The 25,145-nt window shown below is 40.6% G+C and overlaps 1 protein-coding gene across 4 annotated transcripts in view; it reads left to right on the plus strand.

Moving 5' to 3' along the window:
- Positions 1-25,145, plus strand: part of LOC116322587 (triple functional domain protein-like) — a 106,694-nt gene that overhangs the window by 71,413 nt on the left and 10,136 nt on the right. For all 4 annotated transcript variants that reach the window (XM_039619558.1, XM_039619556.1, XM_031742690.2 and 1 more), the window contains 22 exons: positions 836-950; positions 1,754-1,869; positions 3,217-3,339; positions 3,658-3,852; positions 4,142-4,257; positions 5,061-5,127; positions 5,429-5,538; positions 5,659-5,728; positions 5,892-5,981; positions 6,180-6,272; positions 6,356-6,467; positions 6,741-6,931; positions 7,372-7,473; positions 9,174-9,313; positions 9,488-9,587; positions 12,157-12,409; positions 22,596-22,882; positions 22,973-23,143; positions 24,101-24,196; positions 24,524-24,672; positions 24,843-24,909; positions 25,007-25,110. In XM_039619558.1, coding sequence (XP_039475492.1) covers positions 836-950; positions 1,754-1,869; positions 3,217-3,339; positions 3,658-3,852; positions 4,142-4,257; positions 5,061-5,127; positions 5,429-5,538; positions 5,659-5,728; positions 5,892-5,981; positions 6,180-6,272; positions 6,356-6,467; positions 6,741-6,931; positions 7,372-7,473; positions 9,174-9,313; positions 9,488-9,587; positions 12,157-12,409; positions 22,596-22,882; positions 22,973-23,143; positions 24,101-24,196; positions 24,524-24,672; positions 24,843-24,909; positions 25,007-25,110 — 2,867 coding nt within the window. The remainder of the gene's footprint in view (positions 1-835; positions 951-1,753; positions 1,870-3,216; positions 3,340-3,657; positions 3,853-4,141; positions 4,258-5,060; positions 5,128-5,428; positions 5,539-5,658; positions 5,729-5,891; positions 5,982-6,179; positions 6,273-6,355; positions 6,468-6,740; positions 6,932-7,371; positions 7,474-9,173; positions 9,314-9,487; positions 9,588-12,156; positions 12,410-22,595; positions 22,883-22,972; positions 23,144-24,100; positions 24,197-24,523; positions 24,673-24,842; positions 24,910-25,006; positions 25,111-25,145) is intronic.

Consider the following 25,145-nt stretch of genomic DNA (forward strand, 5'->3'; position numbering starts at 1 on the left):
GATCCAGAGTGGCATTCCTGCACACTCACTTAAAGAGTAATTAAATCTGACAGGCAGTTTAATGCAAAATAAGATCAAGTGAGTTCATTATTAATGTGCTGCCGCTTGTTGTTGCTAACAGCTGGTACTGCTGAGAAAGTAATGTTAGCCTTGATCCCATCTGCACAGTCTACACACATTTTATTTACTTTTTGTCCTCGTCAAGCGTACGCAAGCGTCAGTAAATGTTGGGGTCTTGGTATTTCAGCATCTAGCTATCAAGCCATCCATTTTTTCACCACTTATGTGGGGCAGGGTTACAGAGGCAGCACCCCAAGCAGAGAAGCCCAGACTTCCCTCTTCCCAGCCAACTCCTCCAGCTCATCTGGTGGAACGAAGCATTCAAATGGAAGACAAAAGACGTAACCCAGGACACCCACTCCAGCTACCGTGACAGAAAAGGAGCGAGAGTATTAGCAGTTACATTTTTGAAGTAGCACATGTTAGTTAAAGGTAGAGTTTCCATGCTTGCAGGGAGAAAAAAAAGAGCTAATGTGTGAGAAGTTCACTCAGAGACAGAGAAAGATGTACAAAAGAGAGGACAAGAGAGAAAGATGACAGACTATTTTGAAAGGTAAAGACTGCTCAACAAGTGATGTTTGATAAATATAAATACATTTGGTAGCAAAAGGAAAAGTCCAACTTTGTACTGTGTAGGGCTTGTGAAACAGGCATGCTCGCCGCTGTGCTTCTACCCTGGATCTCAGGGTTCCAATTCCCATTGCAACCTCTGATTATAAGGATATGAATGTGTCGACCCACTGAGTAACATTCGGGTTCTTCTGCTCAATTACAGGCTTGTACGCTAGCCAGACGCAACGCTGATGTTTTCTTGAAGTACCTGCACAGAAACAGCGTCAACATGCCTGGCATGCTGTCCCACGTCAAAGCTCCAGAGACTCAGGTTAAGAGTAAGTAAACAACTCAGAGATAACTGTCATCTTTTCTGGATCTCATTATTACAGTTTACAGGAATCATTACAAATGTTTTTTACACAGTTGGTATAAACCTAAGCCCCTTTCAGACATGCACTCATTGCCATTAACTCGATGGCATCTTAACATCTCTTCATGTCTGATTGGGAAGTTCCCAAATAAAAGTCAAGGCAGTGGTCCTTCATATGTCACTTTCAAAAGAAAACAAGTCTGAATGCATGCAGTCACAGTGATAGATGAGTGATAGAAAATTACAGCTGCACAATTCTCTCATCTAGGTTTATTGAAGCAGTAAACACATTTACATAATAGCATTTTGTCTCAACAACACTGCTGCTAATTTGCAATAAGATAAAAGACTGTGATGGACTTTTGATATTCCCAGTCCGGGGGAGATCGGCCTGTTCCTGAGTATTTGTGGGAGGGTTATAGCAATTTCTCACCTCTCTTTGATTACTGCACGTATACAGAGACAAAGAGAGACATAGAGGTGTTACGCTAAACTAGAGTTTATGCTGACAGTGGCATAAATCCATCAGTGCTTTTGCATGTAAGGCAAAAACAAATGCACAAACATAAACATTAATATTAACAGATGTGTGAAGCTGATATGTATTCCATGGTTGAAAAGGGCTTTTTTTGAACTTTCCTTGCACCATTTTAATTATTCTGAGAAGTTTTGATTTCATGCGTTCATTTTTTTCCTGCGTTTGTTCGCGTGTTAAGCAGAAATTCGTAACCGACCCGAATAAACAATGTGCTTTTGTCAATTCATCAGATATCTTGAATGAGCTGCTGCAGAGAGAAAACAGAGTGCTTCACTTCTGGACCATGAGGAAGCGGAGACTGGACCAGTGCCAGCAATATGTAGTGTTTGAACGCAGCGCCAAACAGGTGTGTGCTTGTTTATATGTGCAGTGGGAATAAGCACAATCTGATCATGAGGCTCAGCAGATAACTGCATTGTGGTGTTTGATTTACTGCAGACTGAGAAAGTAGAAATAAGCCTGGTGTTTGGAGTGGGAGTATATCAGCATATTCATGTTGTTGGCGAGCAGCTGCAACTTCCATCTTGTTTTGTCTCTCTTTTTGAATTAAACAATGAGTTAGTGTTTCTTTATAATGGCACAGTCAACTGGAACTGCTGCAAACAGGGAGTGATACGTATAAATGTCTTAAGGATGGCTACCATTATGTGGCACAGGACATATAAAGGTTACAGTTACTGGAAAGCATTTCCAAAGCATCTCTTCAACTCTTTTTTTCCCCCTACATGTCAACCCAACCTTGGGAAGCTTTTCTGTGTAGAATAAGAGAACCAAAGTTCCAAAGAACACTCAATATTTCTCATTCAAACAAGTCTCACTTTGAGAAAAGTTTGGTTAATATTGTTTGCAGTAGCAGGCGGGATGCCCTTACACTCTACAAACTGAGCTTATAACTGGAATACTTTATTTAAACATGACATGAGAGAACCAAAGCAAGTTTGAATCTGCACTCTATTTTCCTGTACTAGAGTGCCTTAGGTTGTTTAATATAAGCCACTTGGCTCCCTCTTGTGGTGTTTGGGTGTATGCACGGACCAATTCTCTTAGCCAATAAAGCCAGATGACATCGAGCGTGTTTCTAGGACATGGCTATTCTAGGCTGGTCCAGGTTTTATCCCCAGGGCCCAGGGCTTGTTTCTGGTCTCACAGTTTGACTGGACCAGTTCTGCCATCACTGGTTGGGAGGTATCACCGGCAGACCCAGTTTTAAAGTACGCAAACACTAATAAGGATAGAAATTAAATAGGACATATTTGAAGTGAATGCTAGAAATTTAGGAAGTAACTAATTATTTTAATAAGTGTTAAATGATTGGATCTGGAGGGTAACCAAAAAACATAAAAGTATGCATCATATTTCCATGTCTTGTTATTTTCACAAGGTCATACTGATGTCAACTTTCCTCATCCAGAAGTCCCATGAATGTGATCGTAGGGAATTATAAAGGGAGTCTTAGAGGCAATCTGTATGGCAGAAAATACTATACAATCATTTTAAACACAAGAATTATTGTTGGTTGAAATATACATATACATATTGCATAATGCTCTACATACTACATAATACACTAAGGGTTTATTTTTTATATTTTTTGTAGTTTTAAGTGTATTAGGTCTTCAGATTTGGGTAGTCTGTGTTAAACTAAAATCCCTTCACTGTATACGTACTCATTTGTGATTGGCTGTTTCCTCAGGCCCTGGAGTGGATCCATGACACTGGGGAGTTTTACCTGTCCACTCACACATCCACCGGGTCGAGCATTCACCACACACAGGAGCTGCTGAAGGAACATGAAGATTTCCAGATCACAGCAAAGGTATGTGTGTGTACATTTATGTCTGTTTATTTATCCATAAAAGAAGGAGGACGAGCCTGTTTGCAGTTTCTGCTACTTACTGGTTGCGTTGCGTGTATATTTGCACAGTCTCACCCTCTGCTGTGAGGCCCATTCCCAGGGCGGCATATTGTCCTGTTTCCTCTTTACTGTGTCGCTGTTATTATGTTAGGGAGCAGTCTATTGTGTCCATCAGGCAACACACTGTTTCCTAACGCTCTCTCTCTTTTTCTCTGCCATCTACCTTTCCTCTGTATGGCCATCCCTCCCACTCTGTGCCCCCTCCCTCTCTATTGACAGCAAACCAAAGAGCGCGTAAAGCTGTTGATCCAGCTGGCGGATGGGTTTTGTGACAAGGGCCACGCCCATGCCTCGGAAATAAAGAAATGGGTGTCCTCGGTGGACAAGCGCTACAGGGACTTCTCTCTCCGCATGGACAAATACCGAACCTGCCTGGAAACAGCGCTTGGCATTTCTTCCGACTCAAACAAGGCCGTGAGTGCCCATCGCTGATAACACCACATCTGATCTTTCAAACAACTTTAAAAATGAAACGCATATATGTGTATTTGCGAGATATAACTGTGCATTATGACCGTTTGCTTCGACTTTAAGCTTTTCAAAAATCATTTTGTGCTTTATGGAATTAACATTGATATAGCCCAAATAAACTACACCTGGACTGAATCCTGCTGATAAATCACCCACTAGTGTGTGGAACTGCTGAGTGACTGATGTGGCCTGTTGTGCACTACATAATAGCCCCTGGCTCCTGTGTTTTCAGAGTAAAGAGTTGCAACTGGACATCATTCCAGCCAGTGCTCCAGGGTCAGAGGTCAAGTTGCGGGACGCCGCCCATGAACTCAATGAGGAGAAGAGGAAATCAGCACGGAGGAAAGAGTAAGGGCAGCAGATGGGTTGATTTTCCACTTATTTCCAGGGCCATAGGTTTCAGGCACATCATTTCCAGCTAACATATAAAATATTTTCAGCATTTTCAGTGCTGTTGACATTATCTAGCTTGAGGTCAGCTTTGATTTTAAATTTACTGTTAAGTAATGTGTACATTCATGTTATATAACACAAACTACATGTAAATATCATCCTGATTACCCCAGTTTCATTCAGGTGTGTACAAAAACAGTTTATAGTGCACAATGACATACATTAGTTAAGAGCTTTAATGGCGCAGCTTTGTGTTGCTGATGCTGTAAAAAATATCTGTGGTAACTACTTAGAAATGGTTTATTGGGTTATAAAGGAATTTCCTATTGGAGGAATCTCATGAGCAGCTATAAGCAAGGGGAATTATAATGCTTCCACATAGAGCAGCACTGTTCTATGTGTCTTTCCTGTTTGTAATAGTTACACACACACGGATGACTTCTGTTATACCCATTGGTTTGTTTAATTCACTGATGTCTTGAAGTCATCTTTAAGAAACAAAAATCAGTTAACTGCCATCTAAGTAAACCCACAGTTACAGGTTTTACAAGCACATCTGTGGATAAATTGTTCGTGAAATCCTTTAATTTCTTCTTCTTCGTTTTGAAAGTGTTTCTTTCTTCAAAAGTGTTGATAACAGTCTTTAATCTCTTCAGAAATCCTTTTGTTTTTGAGTTATATTTACTTGCATTTTGTCAGTCACAGCAGTGTACCGTGTGCATCACTTTCTGCATTTCCCAATATTTATATCCTTTCAGATTTATAATGGCAGAGCTGATTCAAACAGAGAAAGCCTATGTACGAGACCTACGAGAGTGTATGGATGTAAGTATTGTAACAAACACGGGTCTTCACTAAACAGCTGAAAACGCATCTTTTAAAACTTATCTTAGGTAACTTTATGTTCATGTTTTTAACTCTTTTTGTTGTGAAGCACTTTGATGTTTATCTTGAAAAGTGCAATATAAATAAAACTTTACGTACTTCATTCTTTGTTCTTGAATTATGGCGATATTTTTCTTTAAAATGATTTCCATTTGGTTACACTGCCAGTTTACTTTTTCTTTAAGCTAGACACAAGTCTAGGTGATAAATTAATTATTCTGTGGCGTGCGTGTCTGTGCAGACCTACCTGTGGGAGATGACCAGCGGCGTGGAGGAAATTCCTCCTGGTATTGTCAACAAGGAACACATCATTTTTGGGAACATGCAGGACCTCTATGAGTTTCATCACAAGTCAGTAGTGCATTATTTTGTGACACTTTGTTTTCCTTACCATCAATATCAGTTGATTTAAAAAAAAATGCAGTGAATCCACAGAAATTTGACCCTCTATCTTTTCCTCTTTCTGTACAGTATTTTCCTGAAGGAGTTGGAAAAGTACGAGCAGCTTCCAGAAGATGTCGGCCATTGTTTTGTAACCTGGGTAGGAGATAATCTTCCGCCTTAATAATTTGTTTCTTTCTACACTATGTTAAATGCTAAAACATGGCATAGTACAATAGTCCATTTCTTCTAAAAACATTTTTGTTTTATCCGCATCTCTGGATTTCTTGTGAATAAATACTGCTGTTATTTTTCCTGCTAAGGCTGATAAGTTTCAGATGTACGTGAACTACTGTAAGAACAAGCCAGATTCAACTCAGCTCATCGTGGAACATGCTGGACCCTACTTTGATGTAAGATATTACCAACAGCATTAATCTTTTCTGTTCATCTTCAGGGAGTAGAAATACTAAATCTGCATTTTATATCTGAAATTGACTCCCTTCGAATCATAATTAATTTAACCCTCATGGTTCCTCTGTGTGCCGCATGATTTAGAATGAATGAAGCAATTTCCTGTAAAAGTGTCTCTTTCCTTTTTCAATTTACAGGAAATCCAGCAGAGACATCGTCTCGCAAACTCTATCTCCTCTTATCTGATCAAGCCAGTCCAAAGAATCACAAAATACCAGCTGCTTCTAAAGGTAGAGCATACATTTAAATGAATCTTAAGAAAGTTTTGTATTTAAATGCCACTGTGTTGACACGTCTGTGTGCTCCACTGTAGGAGCTGTTAACATGCTGTGAGGAAGGAAAAGGGGAGATTAAGGATGGCCTGGAGGTGATGCTCAGTGTCCCCAAGAGAGCCAACGATGCCATGCACCTCTCTATGCTGGAGGGTGGGTAAACACATGTGTACATCTGCTAGTATGTCTTTATTATACACACCTATTTGCTTTGCTTGTCTGTAGCCAGTGACTGAACTGTCACTTCGCTTTTTGAGAGAAAACGAAATATGTTGCTCATTTTTATAGTCAGTTGTATTTCTGACTCAACTGTGAGTCAGAAGTAAATTATTTCAACTTGCCTCCTACAAACATATTTGCATTTACTGCAGAAACAAGAAATCACCCTTAAGTGATTCTTCCCTGCTTTTCCCTTCACTACCTCAGGATTTGATGGGAACATTGACTCCCAGGGAGAGCTGATACTCCAGGAGTCCTTCCAGGTCTGGGATCCTAAGACTCTGATCCGGAAGGGTCGCGATCGACACCTCTTCCTCTTTGAGATGTCTCTGGTCTTCAGCAAAGAAGTGAAAGACTCCAACGGGCGCAGCAAATACCTCTACAAGAGCAAGCTCTTTGTAAGAATTGTTTTATCAGGCTGTACTGGGTGGATCCACGCCAGGTCCTCCGAGACACCTGTTGTTTTTATCTGGGTTACAAGGCTGTTATCACATCATTTTTATGCCTCTGTGATGGCAACGGTTGTGGCTGGAGACAGAATACTTCTCAGTTGTCCCTACTTCTATAAGTCAGCCTGTCTGTCAGCTGCTCCCATTTTGAACTTGATATCTCTTGAACACCTCGAGGGAATTCTTTCAAATTGTAACATCCACTGTGACCTTGGCCATAACGCTGAATATGACTAAATTTGACACAACTGCATATAAAAATAATATGAAGTAGTGATAAAGATGTTAAGTCTTAAAAAAACTTAGCAAAAGAATGCAACTGTAGGATGATAAATCTGAGATATTTTTATATTTCGTCATATTTTTTTGCACGTTTTTCATCTCATCAGACGTCAGAGCTTGGAGTGACAGAACATGTGGAGGGAGATCCTTGCAAGTTTGCCCTCTGGTTGGGGAGGACCCCAACCTCAGACAACAAGATTGTTCTGAAGGTATGAAGATGCTGATTTCAGTGGGTTATGGAAAGAGTCATTGCATTCATATTTATTTTAACAGTATTTTAAGATTTACTTGCAAAAAAGCTTTGGCACTTCTAGCATTGTTACTATAAAGTTGTGTGAAGAAAGTTTTCATGGGGCTCTATACAGTACAGTGAAAAACTAAGTACACCCTTACTGCTTCTGTGGGAAATGAGAGGGTAAAAAGCAGCCAGGTGCTGCTAATCAGAAGTACTTGATTAAATGACCAGTGAATGTGAGCACTTCCGTAATACCAGCTGTTTGGCTGTTTGCTGGTCTAGAGTGTTCAGGTGTGTGTTAACGCAATCTTCCCAAGAGTGGCTATCCCAGCAAATTCAAACTAAGAAACTAAGGTCAGATTATGCTCAAACTTAAAGTTCAACTGAAAAATAGCTGAACAAGTGTGGTTTGTGCTGAAGCACGAGGAGAAAAAAAGAGCATGGCTGCAGAGCTTAGGTTTGCAAAGTTGTATCTGTACAAACTACAAGACTTCTGGAACGACGTCCTTTGGCTAAATGAGAGTGAAGATGTAACATAACACAACAATAATCTTTAACATAATGGCTGAAAATGGAATGAATCAAGGTGTTTCAGTGGCCCAGTCAAAGTCCAGATGCCAAACTAACTGAAATGCTCTGGCAAGACCTTAAGAGAGCTGTGCATAAACACATAAACCTCAATGAAGTGAAGTTACATTGTAAAAAAGACTGGGGCAGATTTCCTCCACAATTATGTGTCAGACTGAAGAAGTCAAACAGTTCAAGTTATTGGTGTTAAAAGTGGTTCTACAAGCTGCTGAATCTGGGGTGTGCTGTGTTTCTCAGAGGAATGCATAAAGTCCTGTGAAAACTCTCTTTTTCTTATGACTGTACTTCTCATATGATCACAGGAAGTGGTAAGGTTTTTGATACATGAAGAAGTGTTACTTCATGTCTATAGTCCATCCTCACTAAATCCTCCATGGCTCCTTTTGTTCAGCCAACAAAGTTCAGTCCTGTAAGGGGGTGGAGTGTTACTTTCTGCTACTTCTTCACTCATCACATTAGCATAGCAGTTGATGGGTCACAATCCAAACCTCACAAGCAACTTGGTAATTCTCATGCAGTGAGTCAGAAGCAATGTTTTATGCATGCTGTGTGTGTGTGTAGATATGTGTTTGCTTTTTGAGACTGACACACAGAGAAAGGCTCCCAGGGTGTGTTACGATTTGGCAACGTGTGCTGTACAGCTATCTGTCTTATTACATAACTTCTGATGATCATCTTAAACTGTATCTTATATAACTCGGCTCCATGGCAGTCGTGGTCCTGGTTGCTAAGTGAAAAAGGAAGAGAAGACTCAAATGAGGGTCGTTATAGGATGAAAGCTGCATCTACACATTGAATCTGTGACGTAAATAAACACAATAATAGACCGTGGTTGCTTTTTGGGGCTCTGAGTGAAGCTGTGCACGTCATATAGACATGTGAGTCAAGTTAAAGACTGCAGGGCTTAAGCACACTGTGGGAAGAGAGAGAATTATAATAACTAAATTAGGCCTTATTTGTAGACCCGTGTTTTTCTTGCTATTAATGCTGTCACTGTCTGTATTTAAAAAAGAGAAAACAGTACTGTGCACTTAAGAAACTTTGAAATCCAACATGTATCTAACCCAGTTATCTGTTATGCACCAGGCTTCAAGTATTGAGAATAAGCAGGACTGGATCAAACACATTCGGGAAGTCATACAGGAGCGAACAATCCACCTGCGAGGAGCTCTGAAGGAACCCATCCACATCCCTAAAGCCACCACAACGAAACACAAAGGCAGAAGGTGAGCTAAAAGGAGATTACTGTCAGGCAAAAAAAAAGAAATCAGTTTTATGATAATGCCTAAAAGCATTTCAGCCAAACAAAACTATATGCCGTGAAGATAGCCCTATAGGGTAAATGTCATGTTTATTGGTCATAGTAATTATGGGTCCGCTGTAATGATGCCTGCCTGCAGGGATGGAGAGGAGCTGGACAGCCAGGGAGACGCCAGCAGCCAACCTGATACCATCTCTATTGCCTCACGTACATCCCAGAACACACTGGACAGCGATAAGGTAAAAACACAACTCACGCAGACGCTCGTCATAACCAGTATGTAAGGGAAGCACTTTAGCCACATTAAAAAATAGTCAAGTTTTCAGTGCTATTTATTTCTTTTTTTGTTTTTATTTTATTTCCTGTCACACTGTGCAGCTCGTGCAGCTCGTGCAGTCACATTGCAGCTCTGCTGTCGATTAGTGCTGTCACTCAGTAATACGATTGTAAAAAAAAAAAAAAAAAATGTGCAAAATGCTTAGATGCATTCGACTGTCCTCAAGTCGTTTCCTGTGAAATTGTTTGATTGTGTTAGGAGGAAGAAACAGCCCGACTCTCAGAGCTTTAAAGCGGCATGTGTGTGTTTGTTTTTTCGTGTGTATTTGTGCTTGTGGCTGTGGTTATATCTGGTAATAGCACCACAGAAGGCTTGTCCTCCTACGCTCAGTATGATCAACTGTAAAGCTAAAAAACATGCAGCACACACACACACAGATAAAATAGTCTTCCCGTACGTTTATCTCATACTAATTATAAACTGAGCACCGGACTCATGCATCGGTTCCTTATTTTCACGCTTGAGTTGCGGTCGTTTCACATGACCCAAATGTGAAATTTTAAGGGTCGAGGGAGTGAGGAGCATCCGCTGAAGTCTAAACTATCACAGACACTGATTAATTAGTCACAGCGCCTCAGTTTAGGCAGCAGTCACATGCATACACATTCGAAACACACAGTAACACCTGCAAATTCAAATTAGCATCTCATTCTCACTTTTTGAATGCATCTCTTTATCTCTCGCTTTGTGAGGACTCCATGAGACGTTTCATTCAAGGGGCAGTGACAGTGGCGTGTTTGTGTTGCCGTGTGTGTGCGCGCTCGTGTTCCTGTGTGCGTTTCTGCTTTAGTGACTGACTTGTTGTGTGTCAGCAGCTTCAGCCTCCCACGCTCACTTCACAGAGGATGCTCGTCTGTATGCCAGACAGGAGAGCACAGTTTTAAGTCCTCACAGCTATCGATCTTACTCTTTGCTTCAAAATACAGGCAACCATAATGTTTTTACCGCTAATTTGTTTTTGTTTTTATTGATGAAAGGTTCCGTGCAAAAGTAATTGTTAAAAGACACGGGTGGATTAATTGCGCCGCTTCAGGAAAGTGACACAAGAGAAGGAATCATTTAAGCTTCAATAGTCTGATTGTAAGGACCCACAGAGGAGTGCAATTACAGTGACAGCAGGAAGTTTTCTACTGGATTTGGAATGTTGGGATCAGGAATTTTAATACTAATTAAAAATGAATGATTATTCCTCTTTTTTGACAACTTCTACTTACCTGCTTCCCTGCATCCACTTAGTGTGATTCGAACTTTAGTGGACTGAGACACAGATAACTCTGCTCTGTAGAGTTTTTCCATCTTTTTTTGGAACTTTTCTTGCAATGAGGGAGTGGAAAACAATGGACAGGTTTGGAGAAAGGAGCTCACATCCCGTTTCTCAGCTCCTAAGCTCTCTGGCTTTGCCCCACTACCAAAGGGTATGTTTCAGATAATCTGCTTTACTTCGCTTTGACAATTAATGCAGTGTAGTGTACTGTGAATAAAATATTGAGCAATAAGATATGCTTTGAAAGACTCAAATGGAAGCGCATACAAGCAGTTAGAGCAGTTGTAAGTATTGGAAAACGTGGGATGTTTTTCAGTGGATACAGTTTTTACACTGCAGAGTGTGTAGCTAATGACTGCTGCATGGCTTCACTCCATTTCCAAGATTTTTCATCTGTTGCTAATAATTTTTATGTTTAACGTAAATAAACATACGTTTTCCTTCTTGAAAACGTGTCATTCAAAGATGACAATAAAAACAAACTCCAAGTGATTGCTGAAATACAGCATTAAAAACAGAGAATGTCCATTGCAGTGCATAAGAATGAGGACAAGCTATTCATTATGCAACAATTATAGTATTAATATATTGTCCCAGAATTGTAATTGCATAAAACATTTTAAATGTTCTATCTTGTCTGCTCTTGTGTTTGCAGAATAGCTACATTTGCTCACCCTCTGTGCCTCCACAACAGATCAAAGCATCATTAGCGACTAGCAGCTGCTTTTTCACTCACACGTTAAAAGGACAAACCTTTTAAAATAACCAGTGAGAAAAATGACTAATCCCGACTCGCTCCACCTCTACCTAAAATTGCCTTTCCTTTCATAGACGATCACGTCGTCAGAGTGACGTTTTATTCGGTTGAGCTTGGATGAGTCACCGGTTCATTCTTACACTGTACAGAGCTTCTTGAGTCCCTGTGCTGTTAGCACATGATACTGTGTGGGCACATCTGCTTTACAGTTATTAATTAATTGCCAGGGAAAGTTTTACTGCAGGGTTATTATTTAACATCGAGCAAGTGTTGGTGATAAGATTAATAAAATGCAGAAAACTACTCAGAAATGTTTATGTATATTCTAAGGGAACACAATGAGACAATAATGGATTGTTTGAAAATTTTGCTACACACTAGCCTAACAGCTATTAATATGGAGGTTATCCTCTTGAAAAAACATTTAGAGTGCTGTTGTTTCCCTTCCAGCTCTCTGGTGGCTGTGAACTCACAGTGGTCATACACGACTTTGTGGCCAGTAACGGCGGCAGCAACGGGGAGCTGACAGTCCGCCGCGGCCAGACTGTGGAGGTTTTGGAGCGACTGCACGACAAGCCGGACTGGTGCTTGGTCCGGACCACGGATCGCTCGCCAGCCCAGGAGGGCATTGTGCCCTGCTCCATGCTCTGCATCGCTCACTCCAGGTCCTCCATGGAGATGGAGGGCCTCTTCAACCACAAAGGTGGGAGGAGAATAATTTCTTGGCTTATTACAGGTGCACTGAATGATGTTTTTTGATGTTTGTTTTGTCGCGAAGCACATCTGAACACTTAAAAACAGCTGCTTGTTGCATACATGCACAAGCATGGACATATCGGATTCAGTTCCTGTTTGCAAATACAACACCGATGACCCGTAGAGCCTTCACTTTCCATTAAACAGCTGCTTCGGGGAACACAGACATGTATTTCTAGGTGTTGCTATGCAACTGTGGAAGGCCCACTTGAAGCACAGCAGTTGTTTTTTTTACACTCTTTTTTTTGACTTTTTTCATTAACAATTTTACCATTGACAGATGTTATTACTGTCAGAAAACCTCATTTTGTCCTTTGTTCTTATACCTGACATATTTTGGCACAAAAAACACATTTCCAATGGATTTTCTCAATCTGTGTGTATTAACACCAAAGCCCTTCTCGAACTAAGTCTAGTCATTCAGCACTCGCCATGTAAGACTTCCAGGAACTTATTTGGGTTGTTATTTGAAGCATTATCTAACACGTGAAGTTGGGCAAAGGACATAAAAACTCAAAGTCTCAACACTGATGAGGGATTGTGGACCTAAAAATGAGGTTCTAAGAACTTCAGTAGTCCCAGGTTCCTGCAGTGCAGACACACAGAGAAGGTGGTACTTCCTCTGAAGGTATTAGATCCAAAAATGCACCTATAGCCTGATGGTTCTAAAATAAAATATTATTTTCCTGAAGTAGGGGCTTGTAGGTCTCCAGCAAAAAATGACACGCACAATGAATCCCACTATGCTTACAAGTTATTAGTATTTAATTATACTTGTAGCACCAAAAAAAAGGAAGTGCTCATAGATAGAGTGGCCTTACTCTTGGCTTAGCATAAATTAAATTTTGCTGTTGGCAAAAGTGGCGCTAATTCAGAGTTTTTGATGCTACCACATAGCCTAGGAAAGCAGAACATATTCCTCAGAACTGTACTGTAGCACATAATTGTGCTTAAGGACTTTCCACCAATGCTAATGCTGCATTGCTGTAAAACATACATGCTTTTAGTTTAATTAGTCACACAGTGACTTGTAGCTGGCTTAGCTAGATGCTTTATATTCATTTTTTTTTCTTATGTGAATATATCATAGGGTTGTCCGGTTATTCCTGTGAACCTGTTGTTCTTTTGACCAAAACACTCATAATCCAAGCTGTGATCAAACTACGCGTAGCCAGTTGGAGTTATGAGCTGCTGTCATCATGTCTTGAGAGAAGTTTCTGCTTGTGCCTTTCTCTTTTTAATCTGGAAGAGTGGGTGAGAGCTGGACTGCTTGTTTCTATGGTGATATAGCATACAAATATTTTGCTGGCAGCGTCTTTGTAGTCAGTACGAGAAAGGTCTGCATTTAAAATTAAAGGATGCTTGGACGGTGAATACAGGAACTAACAATTTTGGCATTAGCTGAATGATTTACTAGACCAGCACGAGAAGAAGGCTACAATTTTCCAACCAATTATTTTACGCTTTCAACTCCAGCTCTTTGTTTGTCATCCTTACTTTGTGTACTGGGACTTGTGTTTCTTGTCCGTTTGTCACTGTGTGTTTGTGCGGTCAGAGGGGGTGATGAAAAGGAGCCTTTTTCTGCAGGGGTTACTCTCGTCAAAAAGGCTGCTGCTCAAGAGGAGGGAGACGAGGATGTCAAAAAAGGGGGAAAAAAGGCTTTTTGTGCAGCTTTTGCCAGCCTTTTTTTATTTACAGACCAACCGTGGATGCTGCTTTGTCCAATGTGGTGGAAGGGTGAAGGTTTAGGGGATTAAGGTGGTCGTCCAAGAAATCTCCCATTTTTCTTGTCATGTCTCACAATCATAGACTGTACGTTAAAGGTAAAAATGTGTATAGATATTCACCCTGACATTTCATCCAGTGTTCTTTGGAGGCATTTTTTTGAATCATCAGCTTATGCTTGTCGAAACCTTGAGTTTTCAAGACTATTTTGAGCAGGAATGTCAAACATGTTTTACATCGCGGGCCACCTACACTCCTCTTTGATCTAAAGTAAAAGAAGTTTAATTCTCTGTTAAAACTTTAATTTGTAAATTTAAAAAAATCTGTCAGCATGGCTCTTTGGGTCTAAAGTGTAAGACGTGTAAAATTACAGAAAAAGTTCCAGTAGCACATTTCCCAGACTGTGAAATCACTGTAAAAAAATCCTGAAATTTCTATAGTATATAGTGAAAAAATGGGACATTTTCAGTCATTTAATTGCTTTTCTATTACGTAATGACTTCGGTGTACTATGAATGATGGTGGGGGAGGTGTTTATTAGTAGTAAAAGTCCAAAATTTATGTCCTCCTTCACACTTTCCAAAGCCGTCCAGTGGGCCGGAATGGAGTCTTTGCAAGGCCGATTTTGGCCCCCAGGCTTTGCGGTTATGTTTGACACCCCTGATTCAGAGTCTTAAGGTTTCAGTTAATGCTAGCAAACTAGCAAGCCATATTGTTTTTCAGAAACATGCCATTATAAATCCTCCAAAAGAAACAAACAGTTCAGTGACATGAATAAACTGAGGTGAAGCCTCGCAGACAACCAGTGACTACAGCTGCAATTTCTCACCACTAAGAATAACTGGCAGTTTGAGGCATCTGAGGGAACAGAGTACCATAGAAGGCTTCACATGCAGATGAATTAGGCCACAAAATGTACGCTTGGCAGTTTCAGTTATTCAGATTTATGATATGTTTCTTTTGTTTTTCTGGCTCTAATCCAATTGCTGACAGCTGCACGAGCCTGCGCGTCCCTGCTATGTAATATCACAGATTTGCGAGACATGCAGGTGGACTGCACTGCCCCTCGCAATGGAATAAATACTAAAGTACCCACTTAATGAAACTTAATGTTATTGATATAAAGACTCGGAGTGCCTGTGTATGTGTGTGTCTGCCCTAACAGTAGAGAGTGTGTTTAAACCCCAGAGAGATACACATAAACACACACTCGCAGTTAAACAGGCAGGTCTTTGTGCGTCTAGCTTGCATAACTGCTCAAGGCTGCACAGAGCACAGTTTCAGATGAAGACGCTCCAAAAACAGAGTTACGTATTGGATAAATAGTCAGTAGTACCATTTAGAAACTAAATAAATGTAAAAAGAAAATCCGAAATGTACGCGCGACACTTTTGATGAACAACTGAATAGAAAACATATTTCTTTTTTAAACCAAGCTTTGTGCTGTTCATTTGTGTTCGATTTCATAACCAAATCTATATTTGTTCCAAGCATACTGCACAAGTTGTATGCGACCTAATGCCTGTAAAATATGCACCCGCCCACACAAACTGAGTGGGTGCTTCTACAAAGGGTAATACGGTAGATATGCTGCCTGTTTCCAGACGTCCCCTTGGAACGGGAGAGGCACAGTGGAGGTTTGCCCAATATCCTCACAGCAGCCCACTCATGAGGGAGGGAGAGAGGGAGGGATGGAGATACAAAGAAAGAGAGAGAAAACATCCTACTCTCTAATGCTGCATTTGACTTTTGCTTTTCTCTCACACTGGACTTCACACTTTCCCTGGAATTTCAGCGACGTAGTTACTGCAGGCTTATTTTTATTTATAAAGATTCTGTTTTTTTTTCAAAGGATCTTAAAGCCTTTTGGCATACCTTTGGAGATGCTCTAAGGAAATATTTCAAGTCAGACTTTGATATTCCACTAGCATGGCCCGTGGAATTGAATCTTTAGTGTCTTTGAACCCTTTTTACTCTGTGGATTCGGCGCAGGGAGAACACTCTGACAACTGCAAGTTCTGGCTGTTGGATCTGGGTAGGTGCCATGTGTAGGACAAAAGTAAATTGCTTCCTGTTATGCTGTTAAATGCTAAATTTGGGTCTTATGCAGTGTGCTTGGGAAAACAAAAATGATAAGTTGTTCTGGTTTAGCGGTTTGCCGCTATTGTTTGTTTCTCTGGTGAAAATGTAACGAAAGCATAACATTAGAATCTCAATTAGACGATGCCTCTGGTCTTATGACATTAAAACGGGTCTTTTTTCGCTCTAAAGTGCGATATTGAAGCTCCAGCTGTGCAAGAAACAACTGCAACTCTACATTTGTCATTTTGACAGCTTGTCCTTATTTGCTGGGTTTACATCAGCTATTTTTGTACGGGCTTTGTGCTGCAGTTTCACAGTTCATCTGTCGATTATGTGGTGGCATTATGGCTTTAAAAGTAATTTGGTGAATGCACCGTTACATAATGAAATATTAAAATCCACTAAAATCACCAGGACAAGATTATGTCTTCTTGCCTGTTTAAATCCAGGTTAGGCTCGTGGTGCACAGATGGACAGAGGGTGTTGTTGAGAAAAGAGAGAATGATGAGGTCAAACTTACGAGAAGGGGAGAATGAGGACTCTTAAACAATGGAATCCCTTTCCTTTTTAATGTTTTCACAGGTGTCTGCCAGATACAGTGTGATAAAGCATTACAAATCACCCAAATATGCACTAGTTCTGCCAGAATGTGCACTGGGTGGTCTCTCATCCCATTACCACTCCCTTTCTTAAATGTGGCTGTTGGTGGCAAGCCCTCTCTAGCATTGTACACATTTTTTCAGATCATCTACCAAAATCCCCTGGAGCTCTCCCCACACGCTGCACTTCCGCCCCTAAAAGCACGTTCCCAGCCACACCAACTGATGTTTATGGCTTTGTGTGTTTGTTTTGCTTCTTCTTGGCAAGATTAGGGCACATGAAAGATGCTCCCCTGGTGACACCTCTGGAATCCCAGGCATGCTTCTGTTGAGCAGCGCTTTTTTGGATCACTGCAGTTGTACAAGAGGCCCTCCACCTACCCCACTCCTATTCTTAGAGACACAAGAACACACATAAAGTTGGAAATCTAGCATGTTCTTTTGCAGCAGCGTAAATGAGCAGCGACTGAGTCGTCACATTGTGTCGGAAGCTTGCTGATAAATCAGAAAATGCTTAAGTAGTATTAGAACATCTGGTGGGTTCTTCTGAAGGACATCAGCCCACAAAGTTAAAGTGAACAGGACTGTTGAGAACACAAGTATGATTTGACTTTGCTTTTAAGTACCAACTGTTGTTTGGTATGTTTAACCAGAATTATGAAGAAAGTAGAATAAATTTTAAGTTTTTTTCATCTATGTATGTATACTTCCTAACCAATTTATTAGACCACCTGTCAAAAAATATTATTATTTATTATTATGTTATTTATTAGGCAAATAAGAAGCTGAATTCCTGTTTCTGTATCTAAGGATGAGCCTGCACGCTGGACTGTTCTAAGAAGTCAGCAATTAATCAAACATTTAACTTGTAACTGCTAAAACAAATTTTTTTCTGCTTTTTTTTGTAAAAGAGTATGTTTTAAAATCCAAAAATAAAATCAATGATGACATAATAATAATGATAATGATAATAGCATAAAAATAGCCTCCATACTGGTGACTTAGCCAGTACAGAAACATAAAAACTTGACTTTAGTAATTATCCACACTGTTAATTTAGGGCAGCTATGCCATAAATATCTACTTATGTGTCTATCTGGTGCTCTATCTAGATCTAATACACAGAGGCAGACATGCTGATTCAGTTATTGATTTAATATAGTCATTTTCTATTTGGGTGACAGAGGATAATTAAGGATTTAGTTTTAATTTTTTGCATAAAGGTTGCATACTGTAGGCATCAAGCCTATAAAGAAAAATATCTAAATGTAAGTTATGGAAAAACTCAAACTTCTTTAAAGCGGACACTGTTGCTACGGCTGCCAATAGAACATTCTGTGTTATTTTAGCAGCAAAATTGAAAGGTCTTTAAGGATGATGCCTATAATACAGTGAATGTAGTTATAGCTCATTTGAACAAAAAAAAACGTGATTTATTTCTGTGATTTAAATATAATTGCCAGTATAAGAATCAAATTAAAAAGAAGCCTTCAAACAAATTGCCACTTCCCTCTGTTTGTTTCCCCATGAGCGAGAGGCTGACCAGCTGTTCGAGAGGTGTCTCACACTTTCATTTGCACTCCTGTTAGATCAACATCTTCAGTTTGCCACTTAACACTTATCAAGCCAAAGCTTGAAGATTTTTAAGCATGAGACAGGTGGGACTAGTGAAAAAATCAACAGATTTTTAAGCATGAGACAGGTGGGACTGCAGTGAAAATCAACAGCATCACACAAACCTTACTAATTCTAGTTATGCAGACAGTCTTCACTGCACACTGTATATCTGCATATTGATCACAATAAATGTGTTCCTGGTTTGCAGGAACCACAGTCCATTTGCTCTTCGTGAGAAGTCCTCACTTCTCTATGCTTTCCTGGTGAAAGCAGCAGTTTCCACCTAAGTGCTGGAGCTCATCAGTGTGGTCTCTCGGTTCAGTGATCATTTTAGCGGCTACCTTAATCACTTTAGCTTGGGTTAAATTTGATTTAACTGCTACAGTTTATCAGCCTGGGTGAACATGTGTCAGAGACTCATCTGGTTCCCATTAGTGAGCAACAGTTGTCTAATGCAGGTATTTACCTACACTCTTCCGGATATTAAACACTAATAAATCAAAGGTCTAGTCAGCACCTGTAGTTTTAACTTTTAGCATGAATAGTGGATCGAATGTAAACATCATATGGGGAAGGATTCAGAACTCATAAGTGAAGGATTTGGAATCCTCGGAGACCAACAAAGGTATTCTGAGTCCTCAGAATTACAGCCTTAAACAGGATCCATGAATGCACCCGTGACTAAAAAATTCCAGGGTTGTACTGTAACCAGCAATTGTGACTGGTTTTCATTTAGTATTGCAGGGGATCTGTTGGAGGAGAGCATTTTACAAAGCTCCCCCACAAATCTGCTCTAACCAGCGAGGTTGCACGTAAAACTTTCGAGCCAACAAAAGCGATGAAGTTGCCCTCAAGCAAAACACACAAATCTTCGACACCTCCTGTTGTCTTTAAATAGAGTGTTTGGGTGGAAAATATTGATTTGCAAAGCGTCCCAACTTTCCCCTTCCCATCCTTTCAAGATGCTTGAGCAGAATGAAAGCAACTTGTAAAAAACATGTGTTCTCATTTTCTGTGCCATCAAAATGCACGATATTGAAAGATTCTCACTGTGAGAAGATGATGCGAGAACTCTTAGTAAAGATGGATTTAAAGTCTTTACAGTGCCTGATGTGGGAGATTCTTGTTATTGAGGAACTGTGCTCTCTTCATTCCTTTGCATGTGATGTAAGAACACATTCTATAAGTAAGGAGAGCACAGTAAGAAGAAAAGTCTTCCAGAGGCTAATGACGGGCACACACATTCACATGTTGATGCATTAAGTCAGGCTGGGTGGAATCGTCCAATGAAGAACGGCAGAAATTCCACACCTGCTATTCATAAAAGCCGTTCGGCTCAGGCGTGCGCCTTAATCCTTTGCAGCTGCACCTTTTTAAATGCTCTAACAACTGAATTTTGGAAGTGCTGAAGCTCGAGTATTTTAAACCTTGCCTTTTGTCAAACCTAGATAACTTCAACTCATACACACACTAAAATTAACCTTCCTCTAAAAGATGAAAAACATCTCTCTGTTCTCCTTTCTGGATGTTTGTTTTCAAGCTCATCGTGTTTTCATGCAAACAATTTAAAGCAGAGTGATGTAGGAGGAGAGTGTGTTGTCCTGACTCATCGCCCCTGAATGAATAAACATATTTTTGCAGTCACTTCCTCACTGGTAGTCGTGTCCACAATGAAAAGGTCATCACCGCCTGTATCAAGAAACTGCCTTTAATTTAACTTGCTGTATTAACAGAGCACCTTTCATGCAAAGGATCTAAAACAAAGACTTTAACTTGAATAAAACTATGGGTATAATATAACAAGTGCTTCATTTAACAGACAGGTATTAAATTGTGTTTTAAAATATACCAAAAGCCTGTATGAGGGGTTAAATCAGTAGGTGGTTTCACTGCTGAAAAGCAGTGATGGACCAGAGGGGCATGTGACATCAAACTTATTGGTAATGTCACAAGAAAAACAATGGTGTGATCAGTGCTGCCCATTGTGTTGGATTGTCAATGCAACACTCTGTAGAGAAATGCCAGCACAGGCATCCAGTATCCGTAGTTTCAGGTGCTGCACATCTAGTATCTTCACACCATAGACAATGCCTTCAGATGACCCCAAAGATAAAAGTCTAAACAAACAGGTTGTATAAGTGACAATGGTGTGCTTGGTTTCAACGTAACTTTATTCTTTCATGAGTTATTTACAAGTTTCTTACCACAATGCAGTGTTGGATTGTCACTGTAGTTCATTTTGTTTGTTTGTTTGCTTGTTTTCTAAATTCAACAAAAAACAGAATAAGTGCTGGTTATTAGTCTAAATTGGCAGTGATAATAGCATGAAGAAATGAGGCATTGTTCTGAAGGGACCCACTCATTGACTTTGAAAATCCATCACTGAACAGAGTTTTGGGTCCCACACTCTCTTAATCTTTGAATTCAGGCCTTTTCGGTCCCTTTACTGCACATTTGTGAAAAAAAATGGTTCATTCTAAAGAGCTCAGTGAATTGTGGTACAGAAAGGGGATGCTGCTGTTCCAAGAAGTCGCTCTTTTGTAACTAGATCAAGCTTGTAAATTCGCTGAAACATTTAGATAGCAACACAAACAGATCAGCTCAACCAACAAAGTGTGTTGAACAAAGAGCCAAAAGGTAACTCATGAAAGAATGTTAGTTGCAGATCCATTGCTTGTCATTAAGTTTGCTGTGTCACATGGCGCATTCCTAGTGTTGTAAAATGCCTCTTATCAGTCAGTTATTGCTGACTCAATAACTAAGTTTCAAACCTCCTCTGGTATTAACATCAGCAGAGAAATTGCACCGGGAGCTTCATGGCTGAACAGCTCCTGTAGGTGTAATGTGTAGGTGCCCCAGTGCTTTTGTCCATGTAGTGTATTTCTAAGATTTAAAAAAAAAAACAGTGTTCTTATGACAGAATTTAAAATCCCTAATTTTTATGTTATTATTATAGGATTTTTGCATGCACTGGGGATGCTTTCATAATTTTTCTGTAACTACAGCTCTCTGTCGTGCATAAAAATTGTAGCTGACATGGTGATTGATAATAATTTGGCCAAATAGAGAAAAAAAAAACATAGTGTAAAACAATCTTGGGATGAAAATGTGTCCAACAGTACATTTCCACTCAGGCTGACAAACTGTGCAGCAGTGTAATCAGATTTTAATTAATTAACATAATGTGTTCTGTGGTATCCAGATAGTCAGAGTTACTGCTTGTGGTTTTTGTTTTTCTTTCTCTCATGAAATGAGCAGATTGAGAAAATATTTAAAATCAGGTTGTTACCTTCGGTTGACTGTTTGAGGATATCCACCCTCGTCCTGAGACTGTTCAGAGATTGTCAGAAGCTTGTTTAGTTGTCAGACTTGTGAGTCTCCTCACAGCATTTTCAGTGAGAGCAAAGGAAGCTAAAGAGGAGGATGGTAGTGCAATGAACAAGGGCAAAACAAATTAAGGTTAGAGGGAGAAAAGGAGTAAATGAGCAGAGACAGGTGAGACAGACAGGTGGCTGTATGTTTGAAGTACTCAGACAAAGCCTCAAGCATCCCTTTCTATGCCGTTATTTTCTCACCGCTCCATTTCTAGTCGAAGAAGAAGAGCTTTCCTCCTACAGATTCCCCGAGGAACCGTCATCACTGTGAGAGGGGGAGGAGGCCAGCCTGCCTCCTGCACAGAGCACAAACAAACAAATCCACACTTATCTTTAACATATATTGACTTTATTTTTTTTTCTTCTCTCTGCCTCTAGGCTATGTTACATATGCATAGAGTTTTGTTTAATGCAGAGATAAATGAGTTGGTGACACTTAACATCTTACCATGAATATGTATGATTTTTGCAATGAGCGATAAATTTGACAGATTTGATTTGGGTCATACTTTCATATTCCAGGACGAGTTTGTGCCGGTGTAAAAGCACAACAGCACAATCAGATAGCATTAATCACATGGATTAGCTGTCCATTGTTAGTCCCTGATTTGAAAGACCTGCCAGTCAGTCTAAAACTGAAAAAAAGTTTGTTTTTTTTCTTTAGTGGTTGCATGTTCCTTGCGTTTCGTTTGAGTAACACTGGATGCGCTTCATTCTCTTTCCTCTATCCATTCAGACACCTTGTCCGTATCCAGCAATGACGCCCTGCAGCCCGGCTCCAGCCAAACCCTGGGTCCTCACAGCTCCCCAGGTCCCAAACGTCCTGGAAACACACTAAGGAAGTGGCTGACGAGTCCCGTTCGGCGGCTCAGCTCCGGTAAAGCCGACGGCCACGTCAAGAAGCTCGCCCACAAGCATAAGAAGAACCGCGATGGCACGAGGAAGAACATGGACGCGATGCCCGGCTCGCAGAAGGACTCTGACGACAGCGCCGCCACGCCACAAGATGAGACCCTGGAAGAAGTAAGACGACACACCGTAATGCTGAATAACTGTGACCATGTCTGACTTTGAACTATCATTTGACAGCCAGCGTTCTTTATTTCTCTCTAGCGTATGCGCAATGAGGGGCTGAGCAGCGGCACCCTGTCCAAGTCTTCCTCATCGGGCATGCAGAGCTGCGGTGAGGAGGAAGGAGAAGAGGGGGCGGATGCTGTCCCGCTGCCTCCCCCAATGGCCATCCAGCAACACAGCCTGCTGCAGCCCGACTCTCAGGATGACAAGGTGGGGACATGCAGAGCAATCGATACGCGGTCATAAATATATGATGTACACACAACAGCTCATCATGTGCATCAAAAAGAGAGAAAGTAAGATAGATTGAACTGCATAAAGTGGACATATATTTGAGCTTTTTCTTTGTTTGTTTCTGTTTGTATTTGTTCTGTTAGTATTTAATCCACATGACTCATAAGCAGCAAGATTTTTAACTTGCTCATCCACTCACAGCTTAAAATAACAGCTAAACTTTATTTTGGCACTAATAACTCTGACTGTTTTCTCCTGTTTCCTTAATGGTTGCATGTTCCCTCCTTCAGCATTACGTTGATTTCTGTTCTGCTTCTCTTCTGTCCCAGTTTCCCTATCTGTCCATGTGAAACCCTCTAAATAATCCTATTTAGACTTTTCCTTTCTTTCCTTTCTTTTCTAATTAAATTCCCTCTGCATGTTTTTTTTTCTTTTTTTTGCTGAAGTGAATACTCCATTTACATGTCTTTGCAGTAGCAAGATGTCTGTGACATTAAATGGTTGTGTATAGAGGATCGTTTAAATCTCGCCCTGCCCTTTGTGCCTCCGACTAAGCTCTGTAGCAGAGGCAAAATTTCCGTCCAATGGAGTATTTTTTCGACCAATTATGGTGCGCGTGCTTGAAGAGCACACCAATCACAGTTTCCCCCTGACCTAAACCCACCTTGTAACCCCTGTTTTCCCAAGAATATAGTCTGTGATTGGCTCCAAGTTGGCTCCCAATTAACCCTTTTATTAGGGAGATCACACAAACCAAGTCTTTATTTGGACATGTGGAATATCGAGGTCCAAATCACGACAATGGTGAGCTCAAGTCTCTAAGAATGTATGACTCCTGTATGCATGCAACACCCAAAGTTGTCCATTCACAGTGTCTTGAAGGTTAACTGTTAGTTTTCTTTATTCTTTCCATTTCTTCTCTCTCTCTTTCAGTCTGCATCTCGGCTGTCCGGCCGTCCCAGTAGCTCAGAGACACCCAGTGCGGCTGAACTGGTCAGTGCCATCGAAGAACTGGTGAAGAGCAAGATGGTGAGATGGATTTCATAAACACTCACAAATACTTGCAAATGAGGCACACTTGCACACAAAACAATTTTAATAGATGTAGATACAAGCGCACGCTTTCTTTCTGGTGTAAGTGACAGAGAATGGCATCATTGCCAGCTAGTCATCTGTCAAAACTGTGACTAACTATCCCAGCTGTCCTCTGTTCCAACAAATGGGCACTGCACTCTGGTGAATATCCCCAGTATACTCATGCAGACTGGCCTCTACGTATATTATGCTTTATTTCGATAAAGACAAGTAAATGGAACATATTTTTCTGCCTCTTAATTTCTTAATTTTTTAATTCAGTCACTGGAAGACCGTCCCAGTTCTCTGTCAGTGGAGCAAGGTGACAGCAGCTCTCCCTCTTTCAATCCCTCCGACAACTCCCTCCTCTCCTCCTCCTCACCCATCGACGAGGTGGACGAGCGCAAATCTGGCTTCTTCAAGAGAAGACAGTGAGTTATAAGTCCTGTTGGTGTTTTTATAAACAAAAGCTGCTTGAACGCAGACAGTAAATGATGTTTGTCCTCATTCGTGTGCTTATATGGAACGTTTCTGATATTCATCCACAACTGAGCGTTGCATTCGTCTTACTCGCTGACAATTTCTGTGTTCTTTCCCTCAGTTATGTGCTCCTGGAGCTGGTGGAGACTGAGAGAGACTATGTCAGAGACCTGGGATCAGTGGTGGAGGTAAGAAAAGAAAAAAATCTGGAAATAAATTTTCGGACATAGTTTTTGGTCAGTGTTTGCTTGTGCTTCTTACACTTTGGGTGGCTCTTCCTTTCAGGGCTACATGAGCAGGATGAAAGAGGAAGGAGTTCCAGATGACATGAAAGGAAAAGACAAGATTGTCTTTGGAAACATCCATCAGATCTATGACTGGCACAAAGAGTACGCTGGCAGAATCCTTCAGCTGTAGTACCTGC

This window comes from Oreochromis aureus, linkage group 11, assembly GCF_013358895.1.
Source record: "Oreochromis aureus strain Israel breed Guangdong linkage group 11, ZZ_aureus, whole genome shotgun sequence".
In the NCBI taxonomy this organism is placed as follows: domain Eukaryota; kingdom Metazoa; phylum Chordata; class Actinopteri; order Cichliformes; family Cichlidae; genus Oreochromis; species Oreochromis aureus.